We start from the raw sequence: 24457 nt of genomic DNA on the forward strand, positions 1-24457 counted from the left end.
GATGAACTAGCTCGAGTTCTGGTTACTCTGTTTGATTCTCGGCATTTACTCTACCAACTGCTCTGGAACATGTTTTCTAAAGAGGTAGAATTGGCAGACTCCATGCAGACTCTCTTCCGAGGCAACAGCTTGGCCAGTAAAATAATGACATTCTGTTTCAAGGTTTGTATCATTCATTTTGTGTGCGTGTGTGTGCTGAGGTATGTCAAGTAATGATATGTACAGAATGTGCAGGGCTGATTGTCTTCTTTTAAGCTAAAATATATGGAGCAGGTATAATAAACTCCTACTCATGCATTTCTATAGGTATATGGTGCTACCTATCTACAAAAACTCCTGGATCCTTTATTACGAATCGTGATCACATCCTCTGATTGGCAACATGTTAGCTTTGAAGTGGATCCTACCAGGTTTGTCATCTTTTCACATAGAACTGCTGTTTTTTTTTTTTTTTTTAACTAACACTGCGTGAAGCAAGGCACCTTCTCCCCTTGATCATTAAAACTAGTTTTTAATTACAAAAGTTATATACAAATACACGTTTCTTTAATGATATCTGTAATTTTTTTTAAGGTATCCTTTTTTTTATTTGCCTTAGATCCAGGGACAAACTAGAGAAAGGTGTCTTTGACTTCCACCTCCGGAGACTGTTACTAGTTAAGTCTGTTCCCCTGTCCTTTTTCCATGCATTTACATATTCATGGTAATGCATACTATGCATACACAGTCACTTGCATGCATACTCTTTTTCTAACTCACTTCTTCTCCTTCATCTAACTCACTGATGAGGAGTGACTTAGGAGAAGGGAAAGAGGTTAATAGGTAATGCAGGGTGCAGTTTATTTATTTGTCATTTTTTTTTTAAATTTGAGACAGAGTCTCACTCTGCCATTCAGGCTGGAGTGCACTGGCGCAGTCTCGGCTCACTGCCACCTCTGCCTCCCAGGTTCGTGTGATTCTCCTGCCTCAGCCTCCTGAGTAGCTGGGATTACAGGTGTGTGCCACCAGGCCCAGCTAATTTTTTTTTTTTTTTTTTTTGTATTTTTAGTAGAGACGGTGTTTCACCATGTTGGCCAGGCTGGTCTCAAACTCCTGACCTCAGGTGATCCTCCTGCCCTGGCCTCCAAAAGTACTGGGATTACAGGTGTGAGCCAGCATGCCCAGCCCAGAGTGCAGTTTAAACCATCATTTCTGTGAAGCTTTCTCTGCCTGTTACCAGGTACTACCCATGAACAAAGAAATATGCTTTGTGCTGCGCACCACCGTTGTAACAATTGGGACGATTTATGAGTTTCTCTCTCCTGTAGACTGTTTGCTCTTTTACATTTTTACATCTTTATATCCTTCCATGAGTATTTAGCATGGTGTCTGCTGTATAGTGAACATTTTATAAATATTTGTTAAGTGAATGAATTTTAACTGAATATCTTATGCTTGCTTTTTCTAAGCCACATGTTAAGATGTTCCTGTCTGTCTTTCAGTTAGGACTTTATTTTTTACTTTTAAGTTCAGAGCTTCTTGATGATTGTTCTTCCTAAATAATTATTATTTAGCAACTGTGTATCAGTTGATATTTTTGACCCTGCATTTGCCAAAGTATCAACTGTAATATCTATTCAGAACTCCAGCACTAAGCCAATTTTTGTTAAAATAGTTAAAAACTTAAAGTAATTTTTAAATTTTTATTTGCTTCTTATTTTTTGAGATGGGGTCTCACTCTGTCACCCAGGCTGGAGTGCGGTGGCACCATCTCGGTTCACTGCAATCTTCCCGTGCAGGACTCAAGCGATCCTCCCATCTCAGCCTCCCAAGTAGCTGGGATTACAGGCATGCACCACCACACAAATACAAAATTTTTGTATTTTGGTAGAGATGAGGTTTTGCCATGTTGCCCAGGCTGGTCTCAAACTCCTAGACTAAAGAGATCCACATGCTGTGGCCTCCCAAAGTGCTGGGATTACAGATGTGATCCACCACGCCTGGCCAAAGCAATATTTTGTAAAGCCTTGTATTTTCTTGCCATTAAGCACTTTCAGTTTTTTTCTTGACAACTTCTCATGTCTACTTTTTTTTTCGCAATTTTCAAGTGTACATAATACATTATTACTGATTTTTATGTTAATTTTGTGCCCTACAATTTTACTGAATCTTATTATTAAGCAATTTTACTTTCTAAAGGTTAAAGAATTACTTAGAGTGTGAACCAGCTGCTTCAAATAAATTTACTATACAAAGTGCTGTGGTCCAGATAAGAGAACTAGATGGCAAACAATATACTCAGGTTGTTTAAAATCAAACTGAGGCCCACTCTGACATGTCAAGAGCTTGAAAGTCAACACTCGCGTGTTCACAACATGAAAAAAGCTAAAAAACTAAAAATCAGCAGCTCTTAGATCCATCAGAGAATTTAAGTCCACTCCAAAAACTGGAGAGACAGGTAAATACAGAGAATCAGTTTACCAGGAGAAGAAGCTGCTGGAGCCAGTAACTGGTGGGAAAGCTTAAATCATAATTGATGAATTGCTGGAGGCTGAGCATGGAGTACCTAGAGAGTTAAAACTCCTGGGGGCCTAGTCTTGCAGCGACACCTGCACTTTTGTGAGTTTTACCTCCAGAAGCCTCACCAGGCTCTCATGGTGAAGATAGGAGAAAAATCCCTTCATGCTTTGGGCAGGGGAAGGGGAAAAGTAGCCATTTTTAAATATGACCACAGTGTTCTGTTATCCCTAGCAAAGGTTTGCCCTCAGGAGAAATTACTTTACCAGAGCTTTATTTGACTTAGAAGTTAGCCACCTCCAGCCCCCTCTAGCGTTTCTGTAAGAAGAGGAGAAAAAAGGCTAAGAAACTCTTTTGAGTCTGGCCTAGTGGCTCACATCTGTAATCCCAGCACTTTGGGAGGCTGAGGTGGGCATATCACGAAATCAGGAGATCGAGACCATACTGGCTAACATGGTGAAACCCCGTCTTTACTAAAAATACAAAAAATTAGCTGGGTGTGGTTGCACGTGCCTGTAGTCCCAGCTACCAGGAGGCTGAGGCAGGAGAGTCGCTTGAACCCGGGAGGTGGAGGTTGCAGTGAGCCGAGATTTGCGCCACTGCACTCCAGCCTGCGCAACAGAGCAAGACTCTGTCTTAAAAAAAAAGAAAAGAAACTCTTTGAAGGCCACACTTTAAGAAATTTGGCCCAATAAAACAATGGAGTTATAATCAGATTATAGAGTATTTCCCTTCCCCAATATCCCAGTTAACAGGGGGAAACCCAGGGACAACAAAAGAGACAGAAATAAGAGCACTAGAGGAAATGGGCACCTACAGTTACAGCAAACATTAAACATAACCTGACTTCTAGGCAGATTAACAGAATGCCTCACGCTAAAGTCCAATTTACCTCAGTTCCTATGACCCAATACATCTTGTCTGGCTTTCAACAAAACATTACAATGCATGCTAACAAAAATGAAAAATCAGTCTGAGGAGACAAAGTAAGCATCAGAATCAGACTCAGATGTGGCAAGATGTATTGGAATTTTGAAATTGTCAAACTGTGAGTTTAAAATAACTAATATGCTAAGGGCTTTAATGGAAAATGGACAGTGTGTAAGAACAGATGGGTAATGTAAGCAGAGACATGGAAACTAAGAAAGAATCAAAAGAGAATGCTAGAGAAAAAAGCTGTAACAGGGAGAATTCCTTTGGTGGGCTTATCAGTAGTCTGGGCACCACTGAAGAAACAGTCGGTGAATTTGTAGTTATATCAAGAGAAACTTCCCAAACTGAAATGCAAAGACAAACAGAAGAATAAATGAAAATGAAAACACATCTTGTCAAAATTTGTGGGGTTTAATAAAAGCAGTTGCTTAGCAGTGTTAAATGTGTATGTTAGAAAAGAAAATCTAAAATGAATTATCTGAGCTCTCACCTTAGAAAACTATACAAAGAGCAATACCTAAAGCAAGACGGGTGGGGGGGGAGAAATCAGAAATCAATGAAATTAAAAATAGGAAAAACATAATGAAACACAAAGCTAGATCTTTTTATTTTTTAATTTTTATTTTTTGTGGGTACATAGGTGTTTATATTTATGGGGTACATGAAATATTTTGATACAGACATACAATGTGTAATAATCACTTCAGGGTAAATGGGGTGTCCATCACCTCAAGCATTGATCCTTTTTTCTTTTTTGAGACAGAGTTTCACTCTTGTTGCCCAGGCTGGAATGCAGTGGCACTATCTTGGCTCACTGCAACCTCCGCCTCCCATGTTCAAGTAATTCTCCTTGCCTCAGCCTCCCGGGTAGCTGGGATTACAGGTGCCCACCACCATGCCCGGCTAATTTTTGTATTTTTAGTAGAGACGGAGTTTCACAATGTTGGCCAGGCTAGTCTTGACCTCCTGACCTCAGGTGAGCCACCTGTCTTGGCCTCCCAAAGTGCTGGGATTACAGGCGTCAGCCACCGTGCCCGGCCTATCGTTTCTTTATGTTACAAACAATCCAGTTATACTCTTTCAGTGATTTTTAAATGTACAATAAGTTCTCGTTGACTCTAGTCACCTTATGCTATCAAATAACCAGATCTTATTTATATACTTTTGTACACATTAACCATCCCCGGTCTCCCCTTCCCCACCCCCCACTACACTTCCCAGCCTCTGGGTAACTATCATTCTACTCTCTATCTCCAAGAGTTCAATTGTTTTAATTTTTTTAGCTTCCACAAATAAGAGAGCGTACGATGTTGTATTTCTTTGCCTGGCTTATTTCACTTAACATCATAACCTCCAGTTCCATCCATGCTGTTGCAAATGACAGGAATCTCATGTTTTGTGTCTGAATAGTACTCCGTTGTGTATATGTACCACAGTTTCTTTATCCATTCTTCTGTGGACGGACACTTAGGTTGCTTCCACATCTAGGCTATTGTGAATAGTGCTGCAACAAACATGGGAGTGCTGATATGTCTTCAATATACTGATTTCCTTTTGTTTCGGTATATACCTAGCAGTGAGATTTCTGGATAATATGGTAGTTTTATTTTTAGTTTTTTGAGGAATCTCCAAATGGTCCTCCATAGTATTATACTAATTTACATTCCTGCCAATAGTGTATGAGGGTTCCCTTTTCTCACTTTTCTCCTTGTCACCATTTGTTATTGCCTGTCTTTTGGATGAAAGCAACTTTAGGGTGACATGATATCTCATTGTAGTTTTGATTTGCATGTCTCTGATAATCAGTGATGTTGAGCACCTTTTCATGTACCTGTTTGCCATGTGTATTTTGTGTGTTTGTTTGTTTTTGTTTTTTTGGTTTTTTTGAGACACAGCCTTGCTCTGTCACACAGGTTGGAGTGTAGTGGCATGATCTTGGCTCACTGCAACCTCTGCCTCCTGGGTTCAAGTGATCCTCCTGCCTCAGCCTCCTGAGTAGCTGGGATTACAGGTGCCTGCCATGATGCCTGGCTAATTTTTGTATTTTTAGTAGAGACAAGGTTTCATCATGTTGGTCAGGCTGGTTCCAAACTCCTGACCTCAAGCAATCCACCCGCCTCGGTCTCCCAAAATGCTGGGATTACAGGCATGAGCTACCATGCCCAGCCATGGAATATCTTTTTTCTTTGCTTTATTTTCAGTCTGTGTTTTCCCTTATAGGTGACATCTGTTTCTTGTAGGCAACAGATTGTTGGGTCATGAGGTTTTTTTGTTTGTTTGTTTTTAATCCATTCAATCACTCTTATGTCTTTTGATTGGAGAATTTAGTCCATTTACATTCAATGTTACTATTGACAAGAACTTACTCCTGCTATTTTGTTATTTTCTGGTTGTTTTGTGGTCTTCTCCTCCTTTTCTTCCTTCCTGCCTTCCCTTTAGTAAAAGTGATTTTCACAGGTGATATAATTTCTTGCTTTTTATTTTTTGTGCATGTGTTGTATGTTTTTGATTTGATGTTACCATGAGGCTTGCCAATAATATTTTATGAGCCATTCTTTTAAGCTGATGACAAGTTAACACTGATTGCATAAAGCAGCAAACAAGCAAAAAGAAAACTAATGAAAACTCTACACTTTAACTTTATCCCCCTATTTTTTAACTTGTTGTTGTTGTTGTTGTTTTTTTTTTTTTGAGACGGAGTCTCACTCTCTCGCCTAGGCTGGAGTGCAGTGGCGCAATCTCGGCTCACTGCAAGCTCCGCCTCCCGGGTTCACGCCATTCTCCTGCCTCAGCCTCTCCGAGTAGCTGGGACTACAGGCGCCCGCCACCACGCCCGGCTAATTTTTTTGTATTTTTAGTAGAGACGGGGTTTCACCGTGGTCTCGATCTCCTGACCTCGTGATCCGCCCGCCTCAGCCTCCCAAAGCGCTGGGATTACAAGCGTGAGCCACCGCGCCTGGCTACTTTTTGTTGTTTTTATGTATACCTTATTGTACTGTCTGTGTCTTGAAAAGCTGTAGTTATTTTTAAAAGCTTCATCTTTTAGTCTTCTCAAGATAGTAGTTCATACCACAATTACAGTGTTATAATATTTTTTGTATTTGCTATTACCAGTGAGTTTTGTACCTTCAGATTTCTTATTGCTTGTTAATGTCCTTTTCCTTTTGATTGAAGAACTCCCTTTAGCATTTCTTCTAGGACAGGTCTGGCATTGATAAAATCCCTCAGCTTTTGTTTGTCTGGGAAAGTCTTTATTTCTCCTTCATATATGAAGGATATTTTCACTGGATATACTGTTCTAAGGTAACAGTTGTTTTTTTTTCTTTAGCACTTGAAATATGTCATGCCACTCTCTCCCGGCCTCTAAGGTTTCCACTGAGAAGTCTGGGGCCAGACATATTGGAGCTCCATTGTATGTTATTTGTTTCTTTTCTCTTGCTGCTTTTAGGATCGTTTCTTTATCCTTGACCTTTGGGAGTCTGATTATTAAATACCTTGAGTTAATCTTTGGTTTAAATCTGTTTGGTGTTCTATAACCTTCCTGGACTTGAATATTGATAAATATCTTTCCGTAGGTTTCATAAGTTCTCTGTTATTACCTCTTTGAGTAAATTCTATAGTGCTCTTTCTCTTTCTACCTCCTTTTTTTTTTTCTTTTTTTTTGACATGGAGTTCCACTCCTGTCGCCCAGGCTGGAGTGCAATGGTGCAACCTCTGCTCACTGCACCCTCCGCCTCTACCTCCTCTTTAAGGCCAGTAACTCTTAAATTTGCTCTTTTGAGGCTGTTTTCTAGATCTTGTAAGTATGCTTCATTCTTTCTTACTCTTGTCTCCTCTGTGTATTTTCAAATAGGCTGTCTTCAAGCTCGCTATTTCTTCTGCTTCATCAATTTTGCTTTTAAGAGACTCTTGATGCATATTTCAGTATGTCAGTTGCATTTTTCGTCTCCAGAATTTCTGCCTGGTTCTTTGTAATTGTTTCAATCTCTTCATTAAATTTATCTGATAGGATTCCGAATTCCTTCTCCACATTATCATGGATTTCCTTGAGCTTCCTCAAAACAGCTATTTTGAATCCTCGGTCTGAGAGGTCACATATTTCTGTCTCTCCAGGTTTGATCACTGGTGCCTTCTTTAATTCGTTTGGTGGGTCATGTTTTTCTGGATGGTCTTGATGCTTATGGATGTTCATTAGTGCATGGGCATTGAAGAGTTAGGTATTTTTGTAGTCTTTGTAGTCTGGGCTTACTTGTACCCACCCTTCTGGGGAAGGCTTTCCAAGTATTTGAAGGCACTTGAGTGTTGTTATCTTAAGTCTTTGGTCACTGCAGCTATATCTGCTTTAGGGGACACTCCAAGCCCAATAATGCTGTGGCTCTTGTACACTTATAGCGGTACCACCTTGGTGGTCTTGCGTAAGATCCTGGAGAATTCCCTGGGTTATCAAACAGACTCTTGTTCTCTTCTTCTCTTCCCTTACTTTCCTCTAAACAAACAGAGTCATTCTCTCTCTCTCTCTCTCTCTCTGTGTGTGTTTGTGTGTGTTGAGTTTCCTGGAGCTGGGGGAGGGGTGACACAAGCAGCCCTGTGGCCACCACCACTGGGAGTGCGCTGGGTCTTGCCCAAGGCCTGCAGTACTGCTGCCTGACTACCACCTATGTTCGCTCAAGGCCTAAAGGCTGTACAGTCAGCAGGTGGCAAACCCAGCCAGGCTTGCGTCCTTCTCTTCAGGCAGTGAGTTCTCCATGGGTCCAGAGATGCCATTCAGGAGCCAATGCCTAGAGTTGGGTACATTAGAGATCTACCTAGTGCTCTATTCTGCTGCGGCTAAGCATTAAGCTGGCACCCAAGCTGTAAGACAAAGTCCTTCCCACTCTTCCCTCCTCTTTTCTCAAGCAGAGGAGTCTTTTCCCATGGCCGCCATCACCCCAGGCCCATGGTGAGTGCTGCCTGGCTACCACTGATGCTCACTCAAGGCCCGAGGGCTCTTCATTCAGCTCATGGTGAATGCTGCCAGTTCTGAGTCTCTCCCTTAAGGCCATGGGGCTCCCCGCTAACCCAGGGCAGGTCCAGGAAAGTTTTCCAGGAGCCAAGGCCTGGAATCTGGGACCCCAGGAGCCTACTTAGTGCTCTACCCCACTGGGTCAAGCTGGTACCCAAGTTGCAACACAGAGTACCCTTTATTCTTACCTCTTCTTTCCTCAAGCAGAAGGGGTCTCTCTCTGTAGCCACCACAGTTGGTAATGTGCTGGGTCACACCTGAAGCCAGCATGTCTCCAAGTGTCACCCAAGGTCCACAGCAAGTACTGCCTGGCTATCCCTCCTGGTTGTTCAGGGGCCAAGGGCTCTTTAGTCAGCAGGTGATGAGTTCTGCCAGGACTGGGTCCTTCCTTTTAAGACAGCAGATTCCCTTCTGGCCCAGGGTTTGTTGAGGAGTGTTGTCTGTGATGTAGGGCCTGGAATGGGGGCCTCAGGACTCTGCCTGGTGTCCTCTCCTACTGTGGCTAAGCTGGTAGTTGCAAGACAAGGTCCTCTTTACTCTCTCCACTCTTGTATTTGAACAGAGGGAAGGCGTCTCTGTTGGAGCTACAAGTTGAGCTGAGCTGCCTGGGTTTGGGAGAGGGGTGATGTAAGCATTCCCTTGGCTGCCCTGGCTGTCTCACTAGATCCACCCCAAGTCCACTGGCTCTGAGCCCAGCACAGCACCAGGACTTACCAAGAAACTGCAGTCCTTGTGGGCCTAGACTGCCTTTCAAGTTTATTTTGGACCTCAGGGTACTTTAGCTCTTGGTGGTGGGGCTTGCTGGAACTCAGGTTTCAGCAGCTGGGATGGGTGATTTACCTCTGGCTAGGTCTGTTCTAAGTTCTCTATCCTTGAGCACCAGCTGAGCTCTGCCCTGTGTTGCTTTCTGCTATGACAGGGCAGCATTTAGTCCTAATGCAAAGTCCCATAATCACTGCGCTGTCCATCCCCCAAGTGCAGATTTTCTTTGCACACCGTGGGGCCACTGCCAGGAGGTGAAGGAAGGGTGGTATAGGTAATTCAAGACAGTTTTTCCCACCCGCTTCAGTGCCTCTTTCCTTAATATGATGTTAAGACCAGGTATTGTGATCACTTACCTGATTTTCAGTTCTTATGAAGGTGCTTTTTTGTATGGATGATTGTTCAAGTTGGTGTTCCAATGGGGGGACGATCCCTGGAGGCCTCCATTCAGCCATCTTGCTCCACCTCCAGTTCTCAAGCTAGTTCTTTGAAAATCAACTTGGGAAAAGTTTTATACACAGGAACACTTGAATAATTGAACACAAATGTTCATTGTAGTTCAGAATTAGTAGAATATTCAGCAGGTTACCATTGGCATGTGGGAAGCAAGAGAGCACTGTGGCTAGAAGGTATTGTTTTAGAGGGAAACCTGAAATGGACTGCAGTGTTCCTGCTGCTATGCTGACTCAAAAAAAAAATTTGACAAAATAGGCAATTGTCAGGGTTTCTAGCAGTCTCTTTGAGCCTTGTTAAAGAAATTGTTAATCTCATTCATACCCACCAACTCCTAGGCCTCCATATCTAAGATTTGGATTACTGTTGTAGCTTAACTGTTCTCCCTGCATATAATCCCCATATTTAGACAGTCTCTTCAGTTAGCCACATATTGCAACTTCATTTTCCTCCTGTGGCTTCCTAACAACCATCAGCCATTCTCCAATGGATACCAACCAGGTGTCCTTGTGATTCAGTTCAACCATGACACTGTTTACCTGGAGATAGCATCAGATTTCCCACAGGATAAGGGCTGAGTAAGATTGCTACCACTTCAGATGCCAATTACAAGCCCCAGGTTGTTACCTGTGCTTCTCACAACTTCACCTTGAGTTGGATTAATTTGCTAGAATGACTCACAGAACTCAGGGGCATACTTTACGTTTGTTTGCCTACTTACTATAAAGGATATCACAAAGGATACAGATGAACAGCCAGATGGAAAAGATGCACATAGGGCAAGGCATGTGGGAAGGGGCTTGGAGCTTCCATGCTGTCTCCAGGTGCACTACCCTCCAGGCACCTCTATGTGTTCGGCAACCTGGAAGCTCTTCAAACTCTGTTCGTTGGGTTTTTATGGTGACCTCATTACATAGGCATGATTGATTAAATCATGGGTCATTGGTGATAATAAACTCATCTTCAGCCTCTCTCCTCTCCTTGGAGGTTGGGGAGTGGGTCTCAACCCTCTAATCAAAATTTGGTCTTTCTGGTGACTAGCCCCGTCTTGAAGCTCCCTAGGGCCTCCCAGCCACTAGTCATCTCACTATCATACAAAAGACACTCAGCACTTCCAGAGATTCCAAGGGTTTTAAGAGCAATGTGTCAGGAATCAGGAGCAGAGACCAAATATATATTTATCACAATACCCTTGAATTATTGTATTGAGTACTTAGTGTGGAATACCTGGTCTATATGTCTTTCTCCTTTTTGAAAAGGTCAAAAGGCAGTTGTTGAATCCTCAGCACCTGATACTAAGATGGCAAATAGTAGATGTGCACTAAATGTTTATTGGATTGATTACCTGCCCTACCTACTTTCTCTTTCTGAAATACCCTTACTTCTTTTGTCTATGCAAATTCTGTGCCTCCTTTAGAACTCACCTGTTCAATGAAATATTTCTTGCTTTGCAGTCCATGCTAATTTCTGAACTCTTACTGTATTCATATGCTGTGCCACACAGCAAACTCTAAGGAATCTAGAGCAATGACGTAAGTGTCCAAAGCATTTCTGTAATACGTTAATTAATATAGAAACAAAATTACTAATTCAGCTGTTAAAAACAAATATTTACTCAGTACTTGCTGTGGTAAGGCACTGTGCTAGTCTTTAAGGGGACATAGGTAACATCCTTCAAGGAGCTTACAGTTTAGCAAGAGGGATAAAACACACAACAGATAAGTGGTGAGTTTCATAAGGGGTGTATTTTGAGAGTTCAGATTAGGCTAGTTAGAGTGTAAAGGTTTGTGGATTTGATTGCTATTGAGTAAAATTTAAACTACATAAAGTAGGCATTATTATTCCTGTGTTATTGATGAGAAAAAATGACACCCAGAGAATTTAAGGATTGTGACCAACTCATAATGATCCATAACTGATAGAGCTGAAATTTAAACCTAGTAAGTAAGTAAGTCTGCCTGTGGAATCTCTTCCTTTAATTGCAACACCAGAGTTTGGAGGTGGTACTGATAAGAGTTAGCAACACTGTGCCGGGCACGGTGACTCATGCCTGTAATCCCAGCACTTTGGGAGCTGAGGTGGGCAGATCATAAGGTCAAGAGATCGAGACCATCCTGGCCAACATGGTGAAACCCTGTCTCTACTAAAAATACAAAAATTACCTGGGCGTGGTGGTGGTGCACGCCTATAGTTCCAGCTACTTGGGAGGCTGAGGCAGGAGAATCGCTTGAACCCAGAGGCGGAGGTTGCAGTGAGCTGAGATTGTGCCACTGCACTCCAGCCTGGCAACAGAGCAAGACTCCATCTCAAAAAAAAAAAAAAAAAAACACTGACTGGATATGGGGAATAATGAAGTAGAGCAGGAAAAAGTGACATCAGAGATGGCCTGAATGATGTGATTAAGAAAGTGATAGTGCTATTGATAACATAGAGCACATGATAAGACATAAGAGTAAGAGGAAAAATCAGTTAATTTGGGGCATACTGATTTTTAGATACCAGTGGGGAGGGGACATCTAGCAGTTAGAAATGTCAGACTGGATGTGAAATGCAGTTCAAAATAGGGGAAACCTGAATGGCCACAAAATATCTAAAAGCGTGTCTAACCTTAGTAGGAACTGTGGAAATAGAAGTTAAAAACATGAGCTACCTCATGTTTTTCTCACCTACTAGATTGGAGGGGAATAAGAATTCTTATACAGTACTAGTTTTAGAGCTATTTGGCAATATCTGGTAAAGTTAAATCTGCATATACTCAATAACTCAGAAATTTCATTTTTAGATAGCTGCCTTAGAGAATCTTTTATGTGCAAGAATGTTCATTGCAATGGTGTCTATAAAGGTGAAAAATGTTTAATGTTCATTAATTAGAGAATAGATAAATCATGGTATACAATAGACTATTATGCAGTAAAGTGAACTATATCTTCATCTATCAACATGGATAAATCTCAGAAACATAATGTAGAGTGAAAGATAAAAGTTGCCTTTTGTTACTATCGATGAAAAAAGTAAAAACCTACATCATTCAGCCGAGCGTGGTGGCTTATCCCTGTAATCCCAGCACTTTAGGAGGCCGAGGCAGGTGGATCACTTGAAGTCAGGAGTTTGAGACTAGCCTGACCAACATGGTGAAACCCTGTAAAAATATAAAATTAGCCGGGCATGGTGGTGCACGCCTGTAGTCCTAAGTACTTGGGAGGCTCAGGCAGGAGAATCACTTGAACCCAGGAGGTGGAGGTTGCAGTGAGCTGAGATTGCATCATCGCACTCCAGCCTAGGCAACAAGAGTGAAACTCCATCCCCCACCCCCACCACCACCAAAAAAAAAACCAACTGCATCATTCATATGTGTGTGTTAATTTTTTCATATGGGCATATACACATAGAGGATTGTGAGTTGGAAAAATACATGATATTCTTGTTTTATCTGTCCCCTCTCTCCCTCTTTTGTTAAAGCATATCTCAGAGATCATGTTTCTAACATATACAGACTTAAAACACACACACACGTGCATGCGCAGCCTGAGTATTTCCACACAAATTAAAGTTAATAATCCTGAATAATATATCTAAGACTAGTTTTCTGTTAAATTTTTTTCAGTTATCTCAAAGTTGTCTTTATTTTTATTTTTGAGATGCAGCCTTGCCCTTTCATCCAAGCTGGAGTGCAGTGGTGCAATCTTGGCTCACTGCAGACTCCACGTCCCAGGTTCAAGTGATTCTCCCACCTCAGCCTCCTGAGTAGCTGGGATTACAGGCACCTGACTAATTTTTGTATTTTTAGTAGAGATGGGGTGTCACCATGTTGGCCAGGCTGGTCTTGAACTCCTGACCTGAAATGATCTGTCAGCCTTGGCCTCCCAAAGTGCTGGGATTGCAGGCGTAAGCCATCGCGCCCTGTCAAAGTTGTCTTTTTTTTTTTATAGTTGGTTGTTTAAAGATTCCAACGAAGTCTACACGTTGCACTTGGCTTAATGTCTCTGTAAGAGTCTCTTTTAAGGAGTGATTTTTGTTATTTGTTTTAAACAAAAGTGTTAGGATTTTATTTTTATTTTTTTTGTAGGTTAGAACCATCAGAGAGCCTTGAGGAAAACCAGCGGAACCTCCTTCAGATGACTGAAAAGTTCTTCCATGCCATCATCAGTTCCTCCTCAGAATTCCCCCCTCAACTTCGAAGTGTGTGCCACTGTTTATACCAGGTATGCTTACAGTTAGAGATTACCATTATTAATCTAAAGTTAAATTATGAAGAATGCTTTATCAAAGAAGGATCTAGCTGCTGATGGTGTGTGGTTAACTATAATACTGAGTCAGTTTGGATGAATTATACATTGAGAATTGTTGTTGGAATTGTCTTTGAAAAAAACTTAAATATTACTTAGGCAACAGTTTGAAGTAAGAGAATACTTTAAAATACTAAATTTTCCTTGTGTTGGGAGCAAGTTTAAAATGCAGTGAATCCACTGGGTGTGATGGATGTGGCTGAAATGAACATATTATGGATTTTTGTTGTTGTCATCTATTAACCTAAATTATTTACAGGGTGTTTCACAGTTGAGGCGGGTTTCCTCCTTGCTTTTTGCATTGTAAATTGCCTGATCATCTGTGATTTTGGTTTCTTCATTAATGTATAATTAGTTTGTGTCAGGTTTTCCCAGGATAGACTGATTGTTCTGTTTACTTTATGTAGCATGTTTCTTAAAAGAGATACTGCATCATCATTCCGACCAAATTATTAGACCTTCTAACACTAGCACTGGAAGTAATGCGTCTGAATTCAGAAGATAGCCATAGTCATGGCCTTCTTTTTTAGGGAATTTGGTCTGTGTTCTTTTATGCCTTCTACTGTGTTTTTGAATTGCATATTGCAGTTTTAGGAATTATTTATTCCAAGGGAGGTCCTGCAAATGCATATTAGCCTTTTGGAAACTATGATTCTGGAAGAAACATTAGTGGGTCTGGAATTTGGGGTAGGGGTGGATATAAGGGAAATACACAGTTATCAAAACCCATGTCTTTTTGTCTCTCTCTTTGCAGAGTCATCGCAGCCATTTGCTTTTTTATCACATGGCTTCAGTTGCTTAGAGACGTTAACAGCATCATTGAAATCACCATTTTAAAAGCTGTTTGAGGCTGCTCTATGTGAATTTTTTCCCCATTGCTATTTTTAAAGATGTATCTGTTCTATCTGTAAAAAAGCTTTTCACAGTATACATAGATGATAAAACATACTTAACCTTGTCTCTTAATTTATCATGACTTTTCTGCCTTTACAAAAAGGCTCAAGGAAACAGGAAAATCCTATATAATTTTTTCAACTAGTTAAATCTAAGTCTAAAGGGTAGTTTAGTTATAATATGAAACTTAATACAGTGAATATCTTCTCTTAAGTTTGGGCTGTATTCAGGTTTCTCTTTAAATTTTATTTAGTAATTGTTCTATTGATGAAACTAGGCAGACAGGAAATAGCACATATAAAAAATAGTCTGAGTCAGCTTCTTGGTTGGCCTAGCAGTAACTGGTTTCAGAGAGCAAGTGGGTTTCTAAAATGACAGAGGCTTCAACTTTAGCTGGTTAAAAGTGAATGGGGACTGACTACATGATTACATGGTCTAGGAGATTGTAGTAGAATTTCTTCATGTGGTTGTCATCCTAAAAGAAAAATCTTTTTGTATCATCAGCAAACTTGGAGACCGTTTTGAGACCATGATTCTAATAATGTAAAAGGAACGGGTCTTAGCACTTATTTAGTACTTAGGAAATATTTGATGAAGAAATAAATTTCCCATCCCTCCCACCTAAGTAAACAAGATTCTTGCCAGCTTTCATAGCTAAAAAAGGAGGAAAATAGTGAAAATAGATTTTTAAACACTGTATGTGGTGATTATTAAACAGTATGTTATGCTTTTTAGAGCACTTCACAGTAAAATATCCTATATTATTTTAATAACAAACCTGGTTTATTATGTTAAAATTTCACATAAAATTATTATCTTTAAAAACATGAATTAAATGTGGTATCAGTGCATTGTTTAAGTATTGGGTAAAAGCACTGTTGAAGAGCAGAGACAGTATGCTGTGTTGTTATTAAATAAGGCTTTATTTTTTAATTAGTAACTGGTAACAGGGAATGTTACATTTACTGATTAGAAAGAAAGACAGGAAAAAAGCTTTGGTCTCAAGATAGTATTTTATTGAGTCTGCTTCCCAAACCTAGTTTATTTCTTTTGGTTTGCTCTTTTGTTTTTATTCATCTCTCCTCTTCTGGCTTTTTCTTGCCCCTTTGCCTTTGGCAGTAACAGAAGGGTACCTTCGTGCTCTTCTCTGTTCTGCCTGGAGGGATAGTAGTCCCTTTGGGACCTACTGGGGAAATGTTAAAAGGGAAGTGAGTATATTGCTAGCTAATAAACTTCCTTGGACTTCAGCTCCTTTTTTGAGTTCATATCTTGGCCTTTAAGCCTTTTCAAATCATGCGTTAACCAGCTGTGTTACTTTGTATACCTTCCTTCCTTAGTTGACTGGATTAAGTTTATTTAAGAATAGCCAACTGTGAACATGTGTCAGATTTATAATTAAATCGTTTTCTCATGTGTTGTTTTCACTTCTCCTGATGGTTTTAGGATAAAGATAAAATAATTCCTAGAGTGGATATTCTCTTATGGTGAGAGAATTCTAAGAACTCTAATTTATGATTCTAAATAAATCTCACCCTTTTTCAGTAAATCCGCTTCTCCAAACTGAAGTAGTTTACACACATTTTTAAGGCTATAAATGATAGTTATATACCATTGTTACTAATACATTTGTATATAGTCTAAAGTTTGAAACAAAGCTCTGTGAGCTAAGGGGCTGTGTCTTGTTGTTTTACTGCTATTTCCCAATGCCTAGAATGGTATTTGACATGTAGGTGCACAATAACCGCTTGGATGGATGAATGGGTGGGTGGATGAATGGATGTCTAACTAACTTAAAGCCCAAGTTATGGGTTATGGTGTTGGATGTCCAGAATTCCCAGAATAAGATGCCATCTATTTGTGGATTAAATAATTCTAACATGGTTTTAAAAATATTTTTAAAATAATTATTCTGCCTAGGCTGGTCCAATCAAGAGTCTTTTAATTTTGAAAGAACTCTTTGGTCTAGAAAGAGCTCTGAGAGATGAAACCAATATGTGTCTGGAGTTTTGGGGTTTTTTTTAGGTGGCTTTTTTTTTTTGAGATATTTTGATAAATGGTCAACTGTAATATGTGAAAAGTTTAAGCAGGCCTACAGTTTTGTTCTGTAATTTTCTCTGCAGTTTCTTCACTTTAATAATATTAATGCTTCTTACTAGTTGAGCTGATAACCTTCTTCTCCCAAATGTTGCAGAGCTTTTAACCTCCTCTGATTAGAACCATTTCAGGAAGTAGCCTGCAAACATTGAAAAATACGTGAAATGTTAAGAGTAATCTTTTTTAGAGAGAGAGAGGTCTTTAATTCAGAATTTCTAAAGTGAATTCTTATATTTATCCATATAATTTTTATTTCTTTATTCAGTAGGATCATAATTAAATGCCAGGTGTTAGAAAAAGAACTTAAAGTCAATTGAAGGATACACAGAGAAGAATTTTACATACCAAGAAAAAATTATGTAGACACAAATGTTTTTAGTGTGTGATCTACTTGTAATGAATATTTTATATTACATTTCTCAAAAGCTAGGAATTAACCAAAATGTAAATATTTAATATCCTCAAATTCACTTGGGGAGAGTTTTTCTGTGATTCATAGCCAGAAATAGTAGACATGATTGGGTCTCAACATTTCTTGCTGTTTTAGTGCTTGGCTTAAAAATGTAATAAAAATTAAAACCCAGAATTAAAATTCATTCCTCAAAATTCAGTTGATTTCTAATTTTTTGTTGATTCCATTTGTGTTACATTTTATGGTGTAATTTTATGTACAAGCCAACATTGTTTTTGTTGCTGTATGTAGTCGGTGCTGTGACTTGTTTGTGCTCATCTCTGTTCTGTAGGCAACTTGCCACTCCCTACTGAATAAAGCTACAGTAAAAGAAAAAAAGGAAAACAAAAAATCAGTAAGTTTGGAGAACTTTTTATTAGCTGTTTCTTTCAAAGCAAAACAAAAATCTTTTGCTGTTTGTTAAGAATATCTTCACTTCAGCCTATTTGACCTTCACTGTAAAATCATTCTACTAATTCTGGCACAAAATAGCTTTCATTTCAATTAACCCTGGAATTAAGTTACATTGAAACATTCTCTGTGTTCCTTTGGTTTGATTTATCCCAAAGGCAATTTGTGGGCATTTGTTGCGTTGGATATCCTTGGTCTAATTTTATTATTGTTACTTTTTAAATTATAAATGAATGCAAAGAAACTTAATTTCAAGGCCTTAGGAAACGCTGACTCTCTTCATTCTTGCTTCTTGTTTGAAGGTAATGTGAGTGGTTTCTTTTCCCAGAGATGACAGTGTTTCTTAATTGTTACAAGTATATGGTGGGAAAGTGTCACTTTCTAAATCTTACCTAAAAGTTGCTAAATTTTATTTTTTTACTCTTCATATTTTTATCTAGGCAGTCTCAGGCATAATTTAGATATTTGTGCATAGATCATAGAAATTTTAATGGTAAAACTACTTTTACCTCAAAAAATAAGAGGTAAATGGTAAGATAGTACTTTTGAGATAAAAGAAAACTGAGTTCATATTTGTAGAAAAACACATCATTCTGCAGACATAATGTGAATATACTATCTGCTTCTATGAACTTGCCTTGATTTATTTAAAAGGAAGAAAATTATGAGAGTTGTAATTATTTTCTTCCAGTGAATGGAATTTGTCCAAAATATAATATGCATTCATTTTACATTTGCCATTATCTGTCACAGTGACTTATCAGGCTGAGCCCTGTCTTTGTTCATATAATCCAAATGATTGTAGAGTAAGATGTAAAGAAAACTAAGTAGGTAGTTTTCTTAAAAGGGTGTAATTTAGAATACAGTGTTCATCTGGTTTCATCTTTCATTCCTTGTCTAAACTTTACATATAATAAAGCTTTATGGCTGGGCACAGTGGCTCATACCTGTAATCCTGGCACTTTGGAAGACCCAAGGTAGGAGGATCTCTTGAGCCCAAGAGTTAAAGGCCAGCTTGGGCAATATAGCGAGTCGTCTCTACAAATAATTTTTTTTTTTTTATTAGCCAGGCATGGTGGTGTACTCCTATTGTCCCAGCTACTTGGGAGGCTGAGGCAGGAGGATTGCTTGAGCCCAGGTGGTTGAGGCTGCAGTGAGCTGTGATTGTACCACTGTACTCCACCATGAGTGACAGAGTAAGACCCTGTCTCACAAAAAAAAAGAAAAAGAAAAAGCTTTACATATAATTTTCTAAGCTGTACATATAAATTATCTAAGCTTTAAGTATAGATTTTTTGAAATTCAAATCAAAATTTAAATTTATAGACATACTTTTGTGTCCATTGAAGATTTTATTTTTGAGTATATTAAGTAAATTTGACTAGCTGTGATCAAATTGATTGGATTATAAAGACATTTCTAATGCTTCAGCCTTCTAATTCTCAGCATATGTGAGTTTAACATAATGTACACCATCATTGTTGAAATTAATTTGCTGCTTCTAACACTTGTTCAGTGTTATACTAATGCCATTTTGTAGTGTATCACATAATTAAAATTCAGGCTTTCTGTGTTTCTCTAGAGCATGTTTTCTAGCCTTTCTAACAACGCTTTATTTATTAAGATTTTGTCTAAAATTGTTTCTTGAAATGTTTTTTTCTATTAATTTTCAAAAAAATTTTTTTAAATTTCTGGGTAACACTAAGTTTTGGAATGTATTTCTCAGCACAGGTAATATGAGCTCCTCATGGAAACAAGAGGAATCTAATTGGTGATTTGAGATACTTGAGAGTACATTCCAAAGTATGAAGACAGTATACTCATAAATTTAAAATGTTGTTTTATGGAGTTGTGTGCTTTAACAAAATCTAATGATATTTAAGAGCAAGCTGACTTTCTTTTTGGGTGTATATGTCATGGATTGGAATATGTAAAATATAGAGAGAAGATCTGGCTTCTAGTATATACCTGTGTAGTCACATTACAGATAACTGTTTATTATTCTCAAATATATAGTGTATAATGAGGTCTACTTTGAAAGTTAACTGTCTGCCTAACTCAGGGAGAATGCAGTAACTAAGCATATATGGGTAGTAATGCTCTTGCTGAAGTGTAGTTTATGACTGCATGCATTCACGTTATGTAGTCAGCTTTTACCAAGGGAAGAAAGGGTACATTTGGCTGATAACTGGTCTCAACACACAGACTGGCCCAACTTTAACCTTTTATGCAGAATGTCTTTTGGATCCAAATTAGATTTTTATGGATTAAAAAAACCACTATAGCATGTATGTATTATGAGGTAAAATTACATCGATGTCAGTTAGTGGTGAATGCAAAAAAAAAGCAGTCCTTTTATAAGTTGACTTATGAAACTTGTTATATAGCATTTTTATTGGTTTTTAAAATCAGTTTTTAGTTCCAAAATTATATTGATTCTGCCATCAGTGATACATATATTTATATGATACATGAAACAGTATGTGTTCCTGAGGTGTGGATATTTTGGGTTTTGACATAAATTATTTTTAAAGATGTGGAAGATGGTAAAAGTGTAGTACTTTTCGTAAATTTTACAATATTCTTTTGGGAAATCACTCAGTTTTTCATTAAATTCTGATGCTGAGTACCATTAAATCAGGTGTAAATATGAGTCACATTTTAAAACTTCATTGTCCTAGAGAAAACCGGTAAATAGCTACTTTCAAAAAAGTATTTTGTCTAATTGATGATAACCATTACAAATTTCCTTGTTCCTTCTCCACTCCCAGTGCTTCATTTTACTAGCATAAAAAATAAAACAGTATTTTGAAAGCTCTCCATGTGTTTCACAGCAGGTTAACATTTTATAAACTAACTGGTTCTTTGAAAATTAAACTATGGCTTTTAGTTTTTTAAAAACCATTTTAGAATTTTAATGGGTTAAACGTGTTAGATGCTAATTCTTCTAAAATAATCTATTTTAAAATAATTATAAAGCAATTTTTAATCCTTTTCCCTCCTGCTAACTCACTCCTTAAAGGCTTTAAAATGTTATAGGTTTGTTTTGTCTGCCTTTATTTATTTATTTATTTATTTATTTATTTATTTATTTAGAGACAGTCTCTGTCACCCACACTGGAGTGCAGTGGCATGGTGGCTCAACTGCAACCTCCACCTCCTGGGTTTAAGCGATTCTCCTGCCTTAGCCTTCCAAGTAGCTGGGATGACAGGTGTGGCACCACCATGTCCAGCTAATTTTTGTATTTTTAGTAGAGATGGGGTTTTGCCATGTTGGCCAGGCTGATTTCGAACTCCTAGCCTCAAGTGATTTGCCCGCCTCAGCCTCCCAGAGTGCTGGGATTACAGGCGTGAGCCACCATGCCCAGCCAGAGAATTGTCTAAGATTAAAATTTGGGAGTTTTAGAAGAACCACTCAGTAGCAGTGATGGTCTATGAATATTCTAAAGTTATGTGAAGAATTTTGTGTGTGTGAATGCATACATTCATTTTTCGAACCTTTATCAGATTTCAAAGAGGTTCCTCGTCCCCAGAAGGTTGAACACCGTACTGGAATAGTCGAAGCACTCGAATTTTTTCTTAATTTTACATATTTCTATAGTTTTAGCTAAAACTTCTGTATCGAATTCTAAATGTATATATTTGAGCTAAAAATAAATGGTATTTAGGTTTTAAAGCCATTCTAATAAAGCAGGTATATTTGATCACCACCAGTTTCCCCTTATTTAAGGGTTAAGGTTGTTCTTCATGCAATAAACACTGTAACATAAAGAAAGCTTCCTGAACTATGTGTAGTGTAACTGAAGATGGGACTATATTAGTTACAACTGACCTCTTTTTATCACCTCTTAAAAATATTTTCTCTAAAATCTAGTTTTTACTAACTTCCTATTAGAGATTATAGAAAGCTATTTTGAGGTTATAAGCAGTGATAACGCATTTAAAATGTGGACTGCATGAAGCACTACATTGAACAAGATGAAGTGAAATAATCCCCATTCTTTCCAGAGTTAATCTGGAATCAGCCTGTCATAATTTGTCATAATTTCCTGTCATAATTTATGACAGGAAATATTTATTGAAGCATTGTGAAAAAATAGCTATGTGATATTCCACATGTAAATCTGGGTCCCCTCCCACCAGTATCCTTTGAAATGAAAGTTTATCCTTGGAATCACGGAATATTGAGTGGAATGCTACAGTTTTGTAGTCACTGCTACTTTAAACAGCAGTTTAGCCACACTAAGCAAGAATAGCTGTAGAGATTAAAATGTTACATTGTGTTCTTTAAAAATGAACATATATAGTATATATAAAAATGTAAATTGCAAAATATAATTTTCATCTATAACATGATTTAAAGCAGGGGACTCTGGAAAGGGATGGGAGCTGAACCAGTTTTATAGCACTCTTCCCAAGCCAAGGTACCTTTTTATCTTAATGTAGAATATTTTATAAAGGGAAAATAATCCATTTTAAATATTGGGTTCACATTGCTTTTCAGGCTGGACAACCATTTCTTGAGTTCTTAAATTATTTTTATTTGACAGAAGTATAAATTGAGGTAGACATAGGGGTTCTCTCTTCTGGTGAGATCCTTTTTTCTTTTAGGTCCCCAAGAATTCCCATCCCTCCATGGTTTAAATAATAGGTAGGTTCTTGTATTGTAAAGAAAGCTGTGAAGAAAAGGAACTGGCAGTAACATTACTTGTAAGTAAGTTTTTTTTTTTTTCTCGGTAAGAATCTAAGATTTTGTTTTGTATATGGCAAGCATTTTTTTCTTAAATTCAATTGTAACTGGTACACAACAAAATGTAAATATGTACTATCAGGTGTAGGATGTTTTGGGGGTGTGCTGTTGAAAATTTAGTTTCACCTTATAAAGTTGACCACACTTTCATGTCTATTAATCTTAGTAAATTATGATCATCTTTGTGTGAAAAATTTGGTCTGCTTTCATTACTCATCAAATGTGCAGTATAAGTGATGATACAGTGAAGATCTTTTTTCAGGTTTCTTCTACCCATCTCATCCATGAGGTTTTTCTTTCCTCTGAGATACCTTAATTGTACTTTAATATGATATAAGACTAGAATTGAGAGGAAACTTTATTTTCTCATGTTTTGGGAGAAGAAAAAAATAGAAATATGTCATTCATGAGGACTGATTGATTCAGAGTTTTTGTGCAAAGTTTGACCTTTGAACTCTTTGTTTGCATGTCTTTATATTAATTCAAACCTTATACTCAATTCTCAACTCCTTGTTTTTAGGTAGTTAGCCAGCGTTTCCCTCAGAACAGCATCGGTGCAGTAGGAAGTGCCATGTTCCTCAGATTTATCAATCCTGCCATTGTCTCACCGTATGAAGCAGGGATTTTAGATAAAAAGCCACCACCTAGAATCGAAAGGGGCTTGAAGTTAATGTCAAAGGTGAATTATTTTGATAATCTAGCTATCTTTAATTCCCCTTCCAACTAAATTTTCAGCTTTTCTTATAGTACTTCCTCTTACATCTATATTTGAAATACCCTATGGTTTTCAGTTATGTGCTTTTGTTTTGTTTATATTACAAAGGAATTCATTAGTTAGGTACCTGATGGACCTTATTTTCATGATAAAACATTTTATTATAGCAGATGTCTTGTGTTATGAAGATCATTTTTTGCATAATCATTCTAGACATTTCGAAACAGACTAGAATGTAAACTGTAGGATTTTTTATTTTAAAAGGCAGTAAAGATTTTTAATATATATTTTTACATGTAAATATAATTATATTTGGGAAGGTTAGAAACACTACCTAAAATAATTTATAGAATGAGGAATAATTGATTTTTAAGTACTAACAGAAATTATATCAATGAGAAAATTCATGTTTTTAAAGAATATATTAATGTATAGACTTCATACAATAAATAATCTGATTATTTATAACCCTGTTTTATTGTGTAGATACTTCAGAGTATTGCCAATCATGTTCTCTTCACAAAAGAAGAACATATGCGGCCTTTCAATGATTTTGTGAAAAGCAACTTTGATGCAGCACGAAGGTAATTTACTTGCCACTTATTCAGTTGCTCTGTTTGAATCAGATATTTTCAGTTTCACATAAGTCCATGTACATGTTTTACATGAAGTTCCTGTGTAGGTTTTTTTCTTTTCCTGCTCTAGGTCAAGACATAGCTTGTCTTATTTTATTTTACTATAAAAGACAGTCATGAAATAAATTAATATTTTTTATAACTTGGTAGTGATTTTCATATTTGAAAACCAAGAGGGGTTTTTGACATGTCTAATTAAATAAAGGATTTGAGGATGTTACAGTATGTGGACAAGGAAGAAGTAGGATTCTTTTTATTTAAAACTAAAACCAAATTGGTGTCAATAATATATAACAATGTTTAATAAGGTTTTTTTGATGTTAGAGTATTTGTGATACTTAAATTTGGAAGTGTATCTAAACTAAAATGTTACTCTTTAAACCAAGTAAAGCAAACACGTAAGATTTTATGAGGAACTGAACTTTATGATTTTAGAAAACTTTTCTGCTAGATTTCCATAACTAGTTATTTCACTTTATTTCTCTGAGTTATTGGTTCATCTGTAAAGTGGGGATAAACTCTGCCTGAGTTGTTTTTAGAGAAGAAAATGAGATAATTCATAAGAACGCGCTTTG

At 37.8% G+C, this 24457-nt stretch overlaps 1 protein-coding gene across 6 annotated transcripts in view; it reads left to right on the forward strand.

Annotated features, from left to right (window-relative positions):
- Positions 1-24457, forward strand: part of NF1 (neurofibromin 1) — a 295569-nt gene that overhangs the window by 150124 nt on the left and 120988 nt on the right. For 3 of the 6 annotated variants that reach the window (XM_063628603.1, XM_055255928.2, XM_063628607.1), the window contains exons 28-33: positions 1-162; positions 307-410; positions 13713-13848; positions 17664-17726; positions 23053-23211; positions 23734-23831. In XM_063628603.1, the coding sequence (XP_063484673.1) occupies positions 1-162; positions 307-410; positions 13713-13848; positions 17664-17726; positions 23053-23211; positions 23734-23831 (722 nt within the window). The remainder of the gene's footprint in view (positions 163-306; positions 411-13712; positions 13849-17663; positions 17727-23052; positions 23212-23733; positions 23832-24457) is intronic. The other 3 variants (XM_055255929.2, XM_055255930.2, XM_063628606.1) reach the window with 1 other exon arrangement.

This window comes from Symphalangus syndactylus, chromosome 20 (assembly GCF_028878055.3).
Source record: "Symphalangus syndactylus isolate Jambi chromosome 20, NHGRI_mSymSyn1-v2.1_pri, whole genome shotgun sequence".
Lineage (NCBI taxonomy): Eukaryota > Metazoa > Chordata > Mammalia > Primates > Hylobatidae > Symphalangus > Symphalangus syndactylus.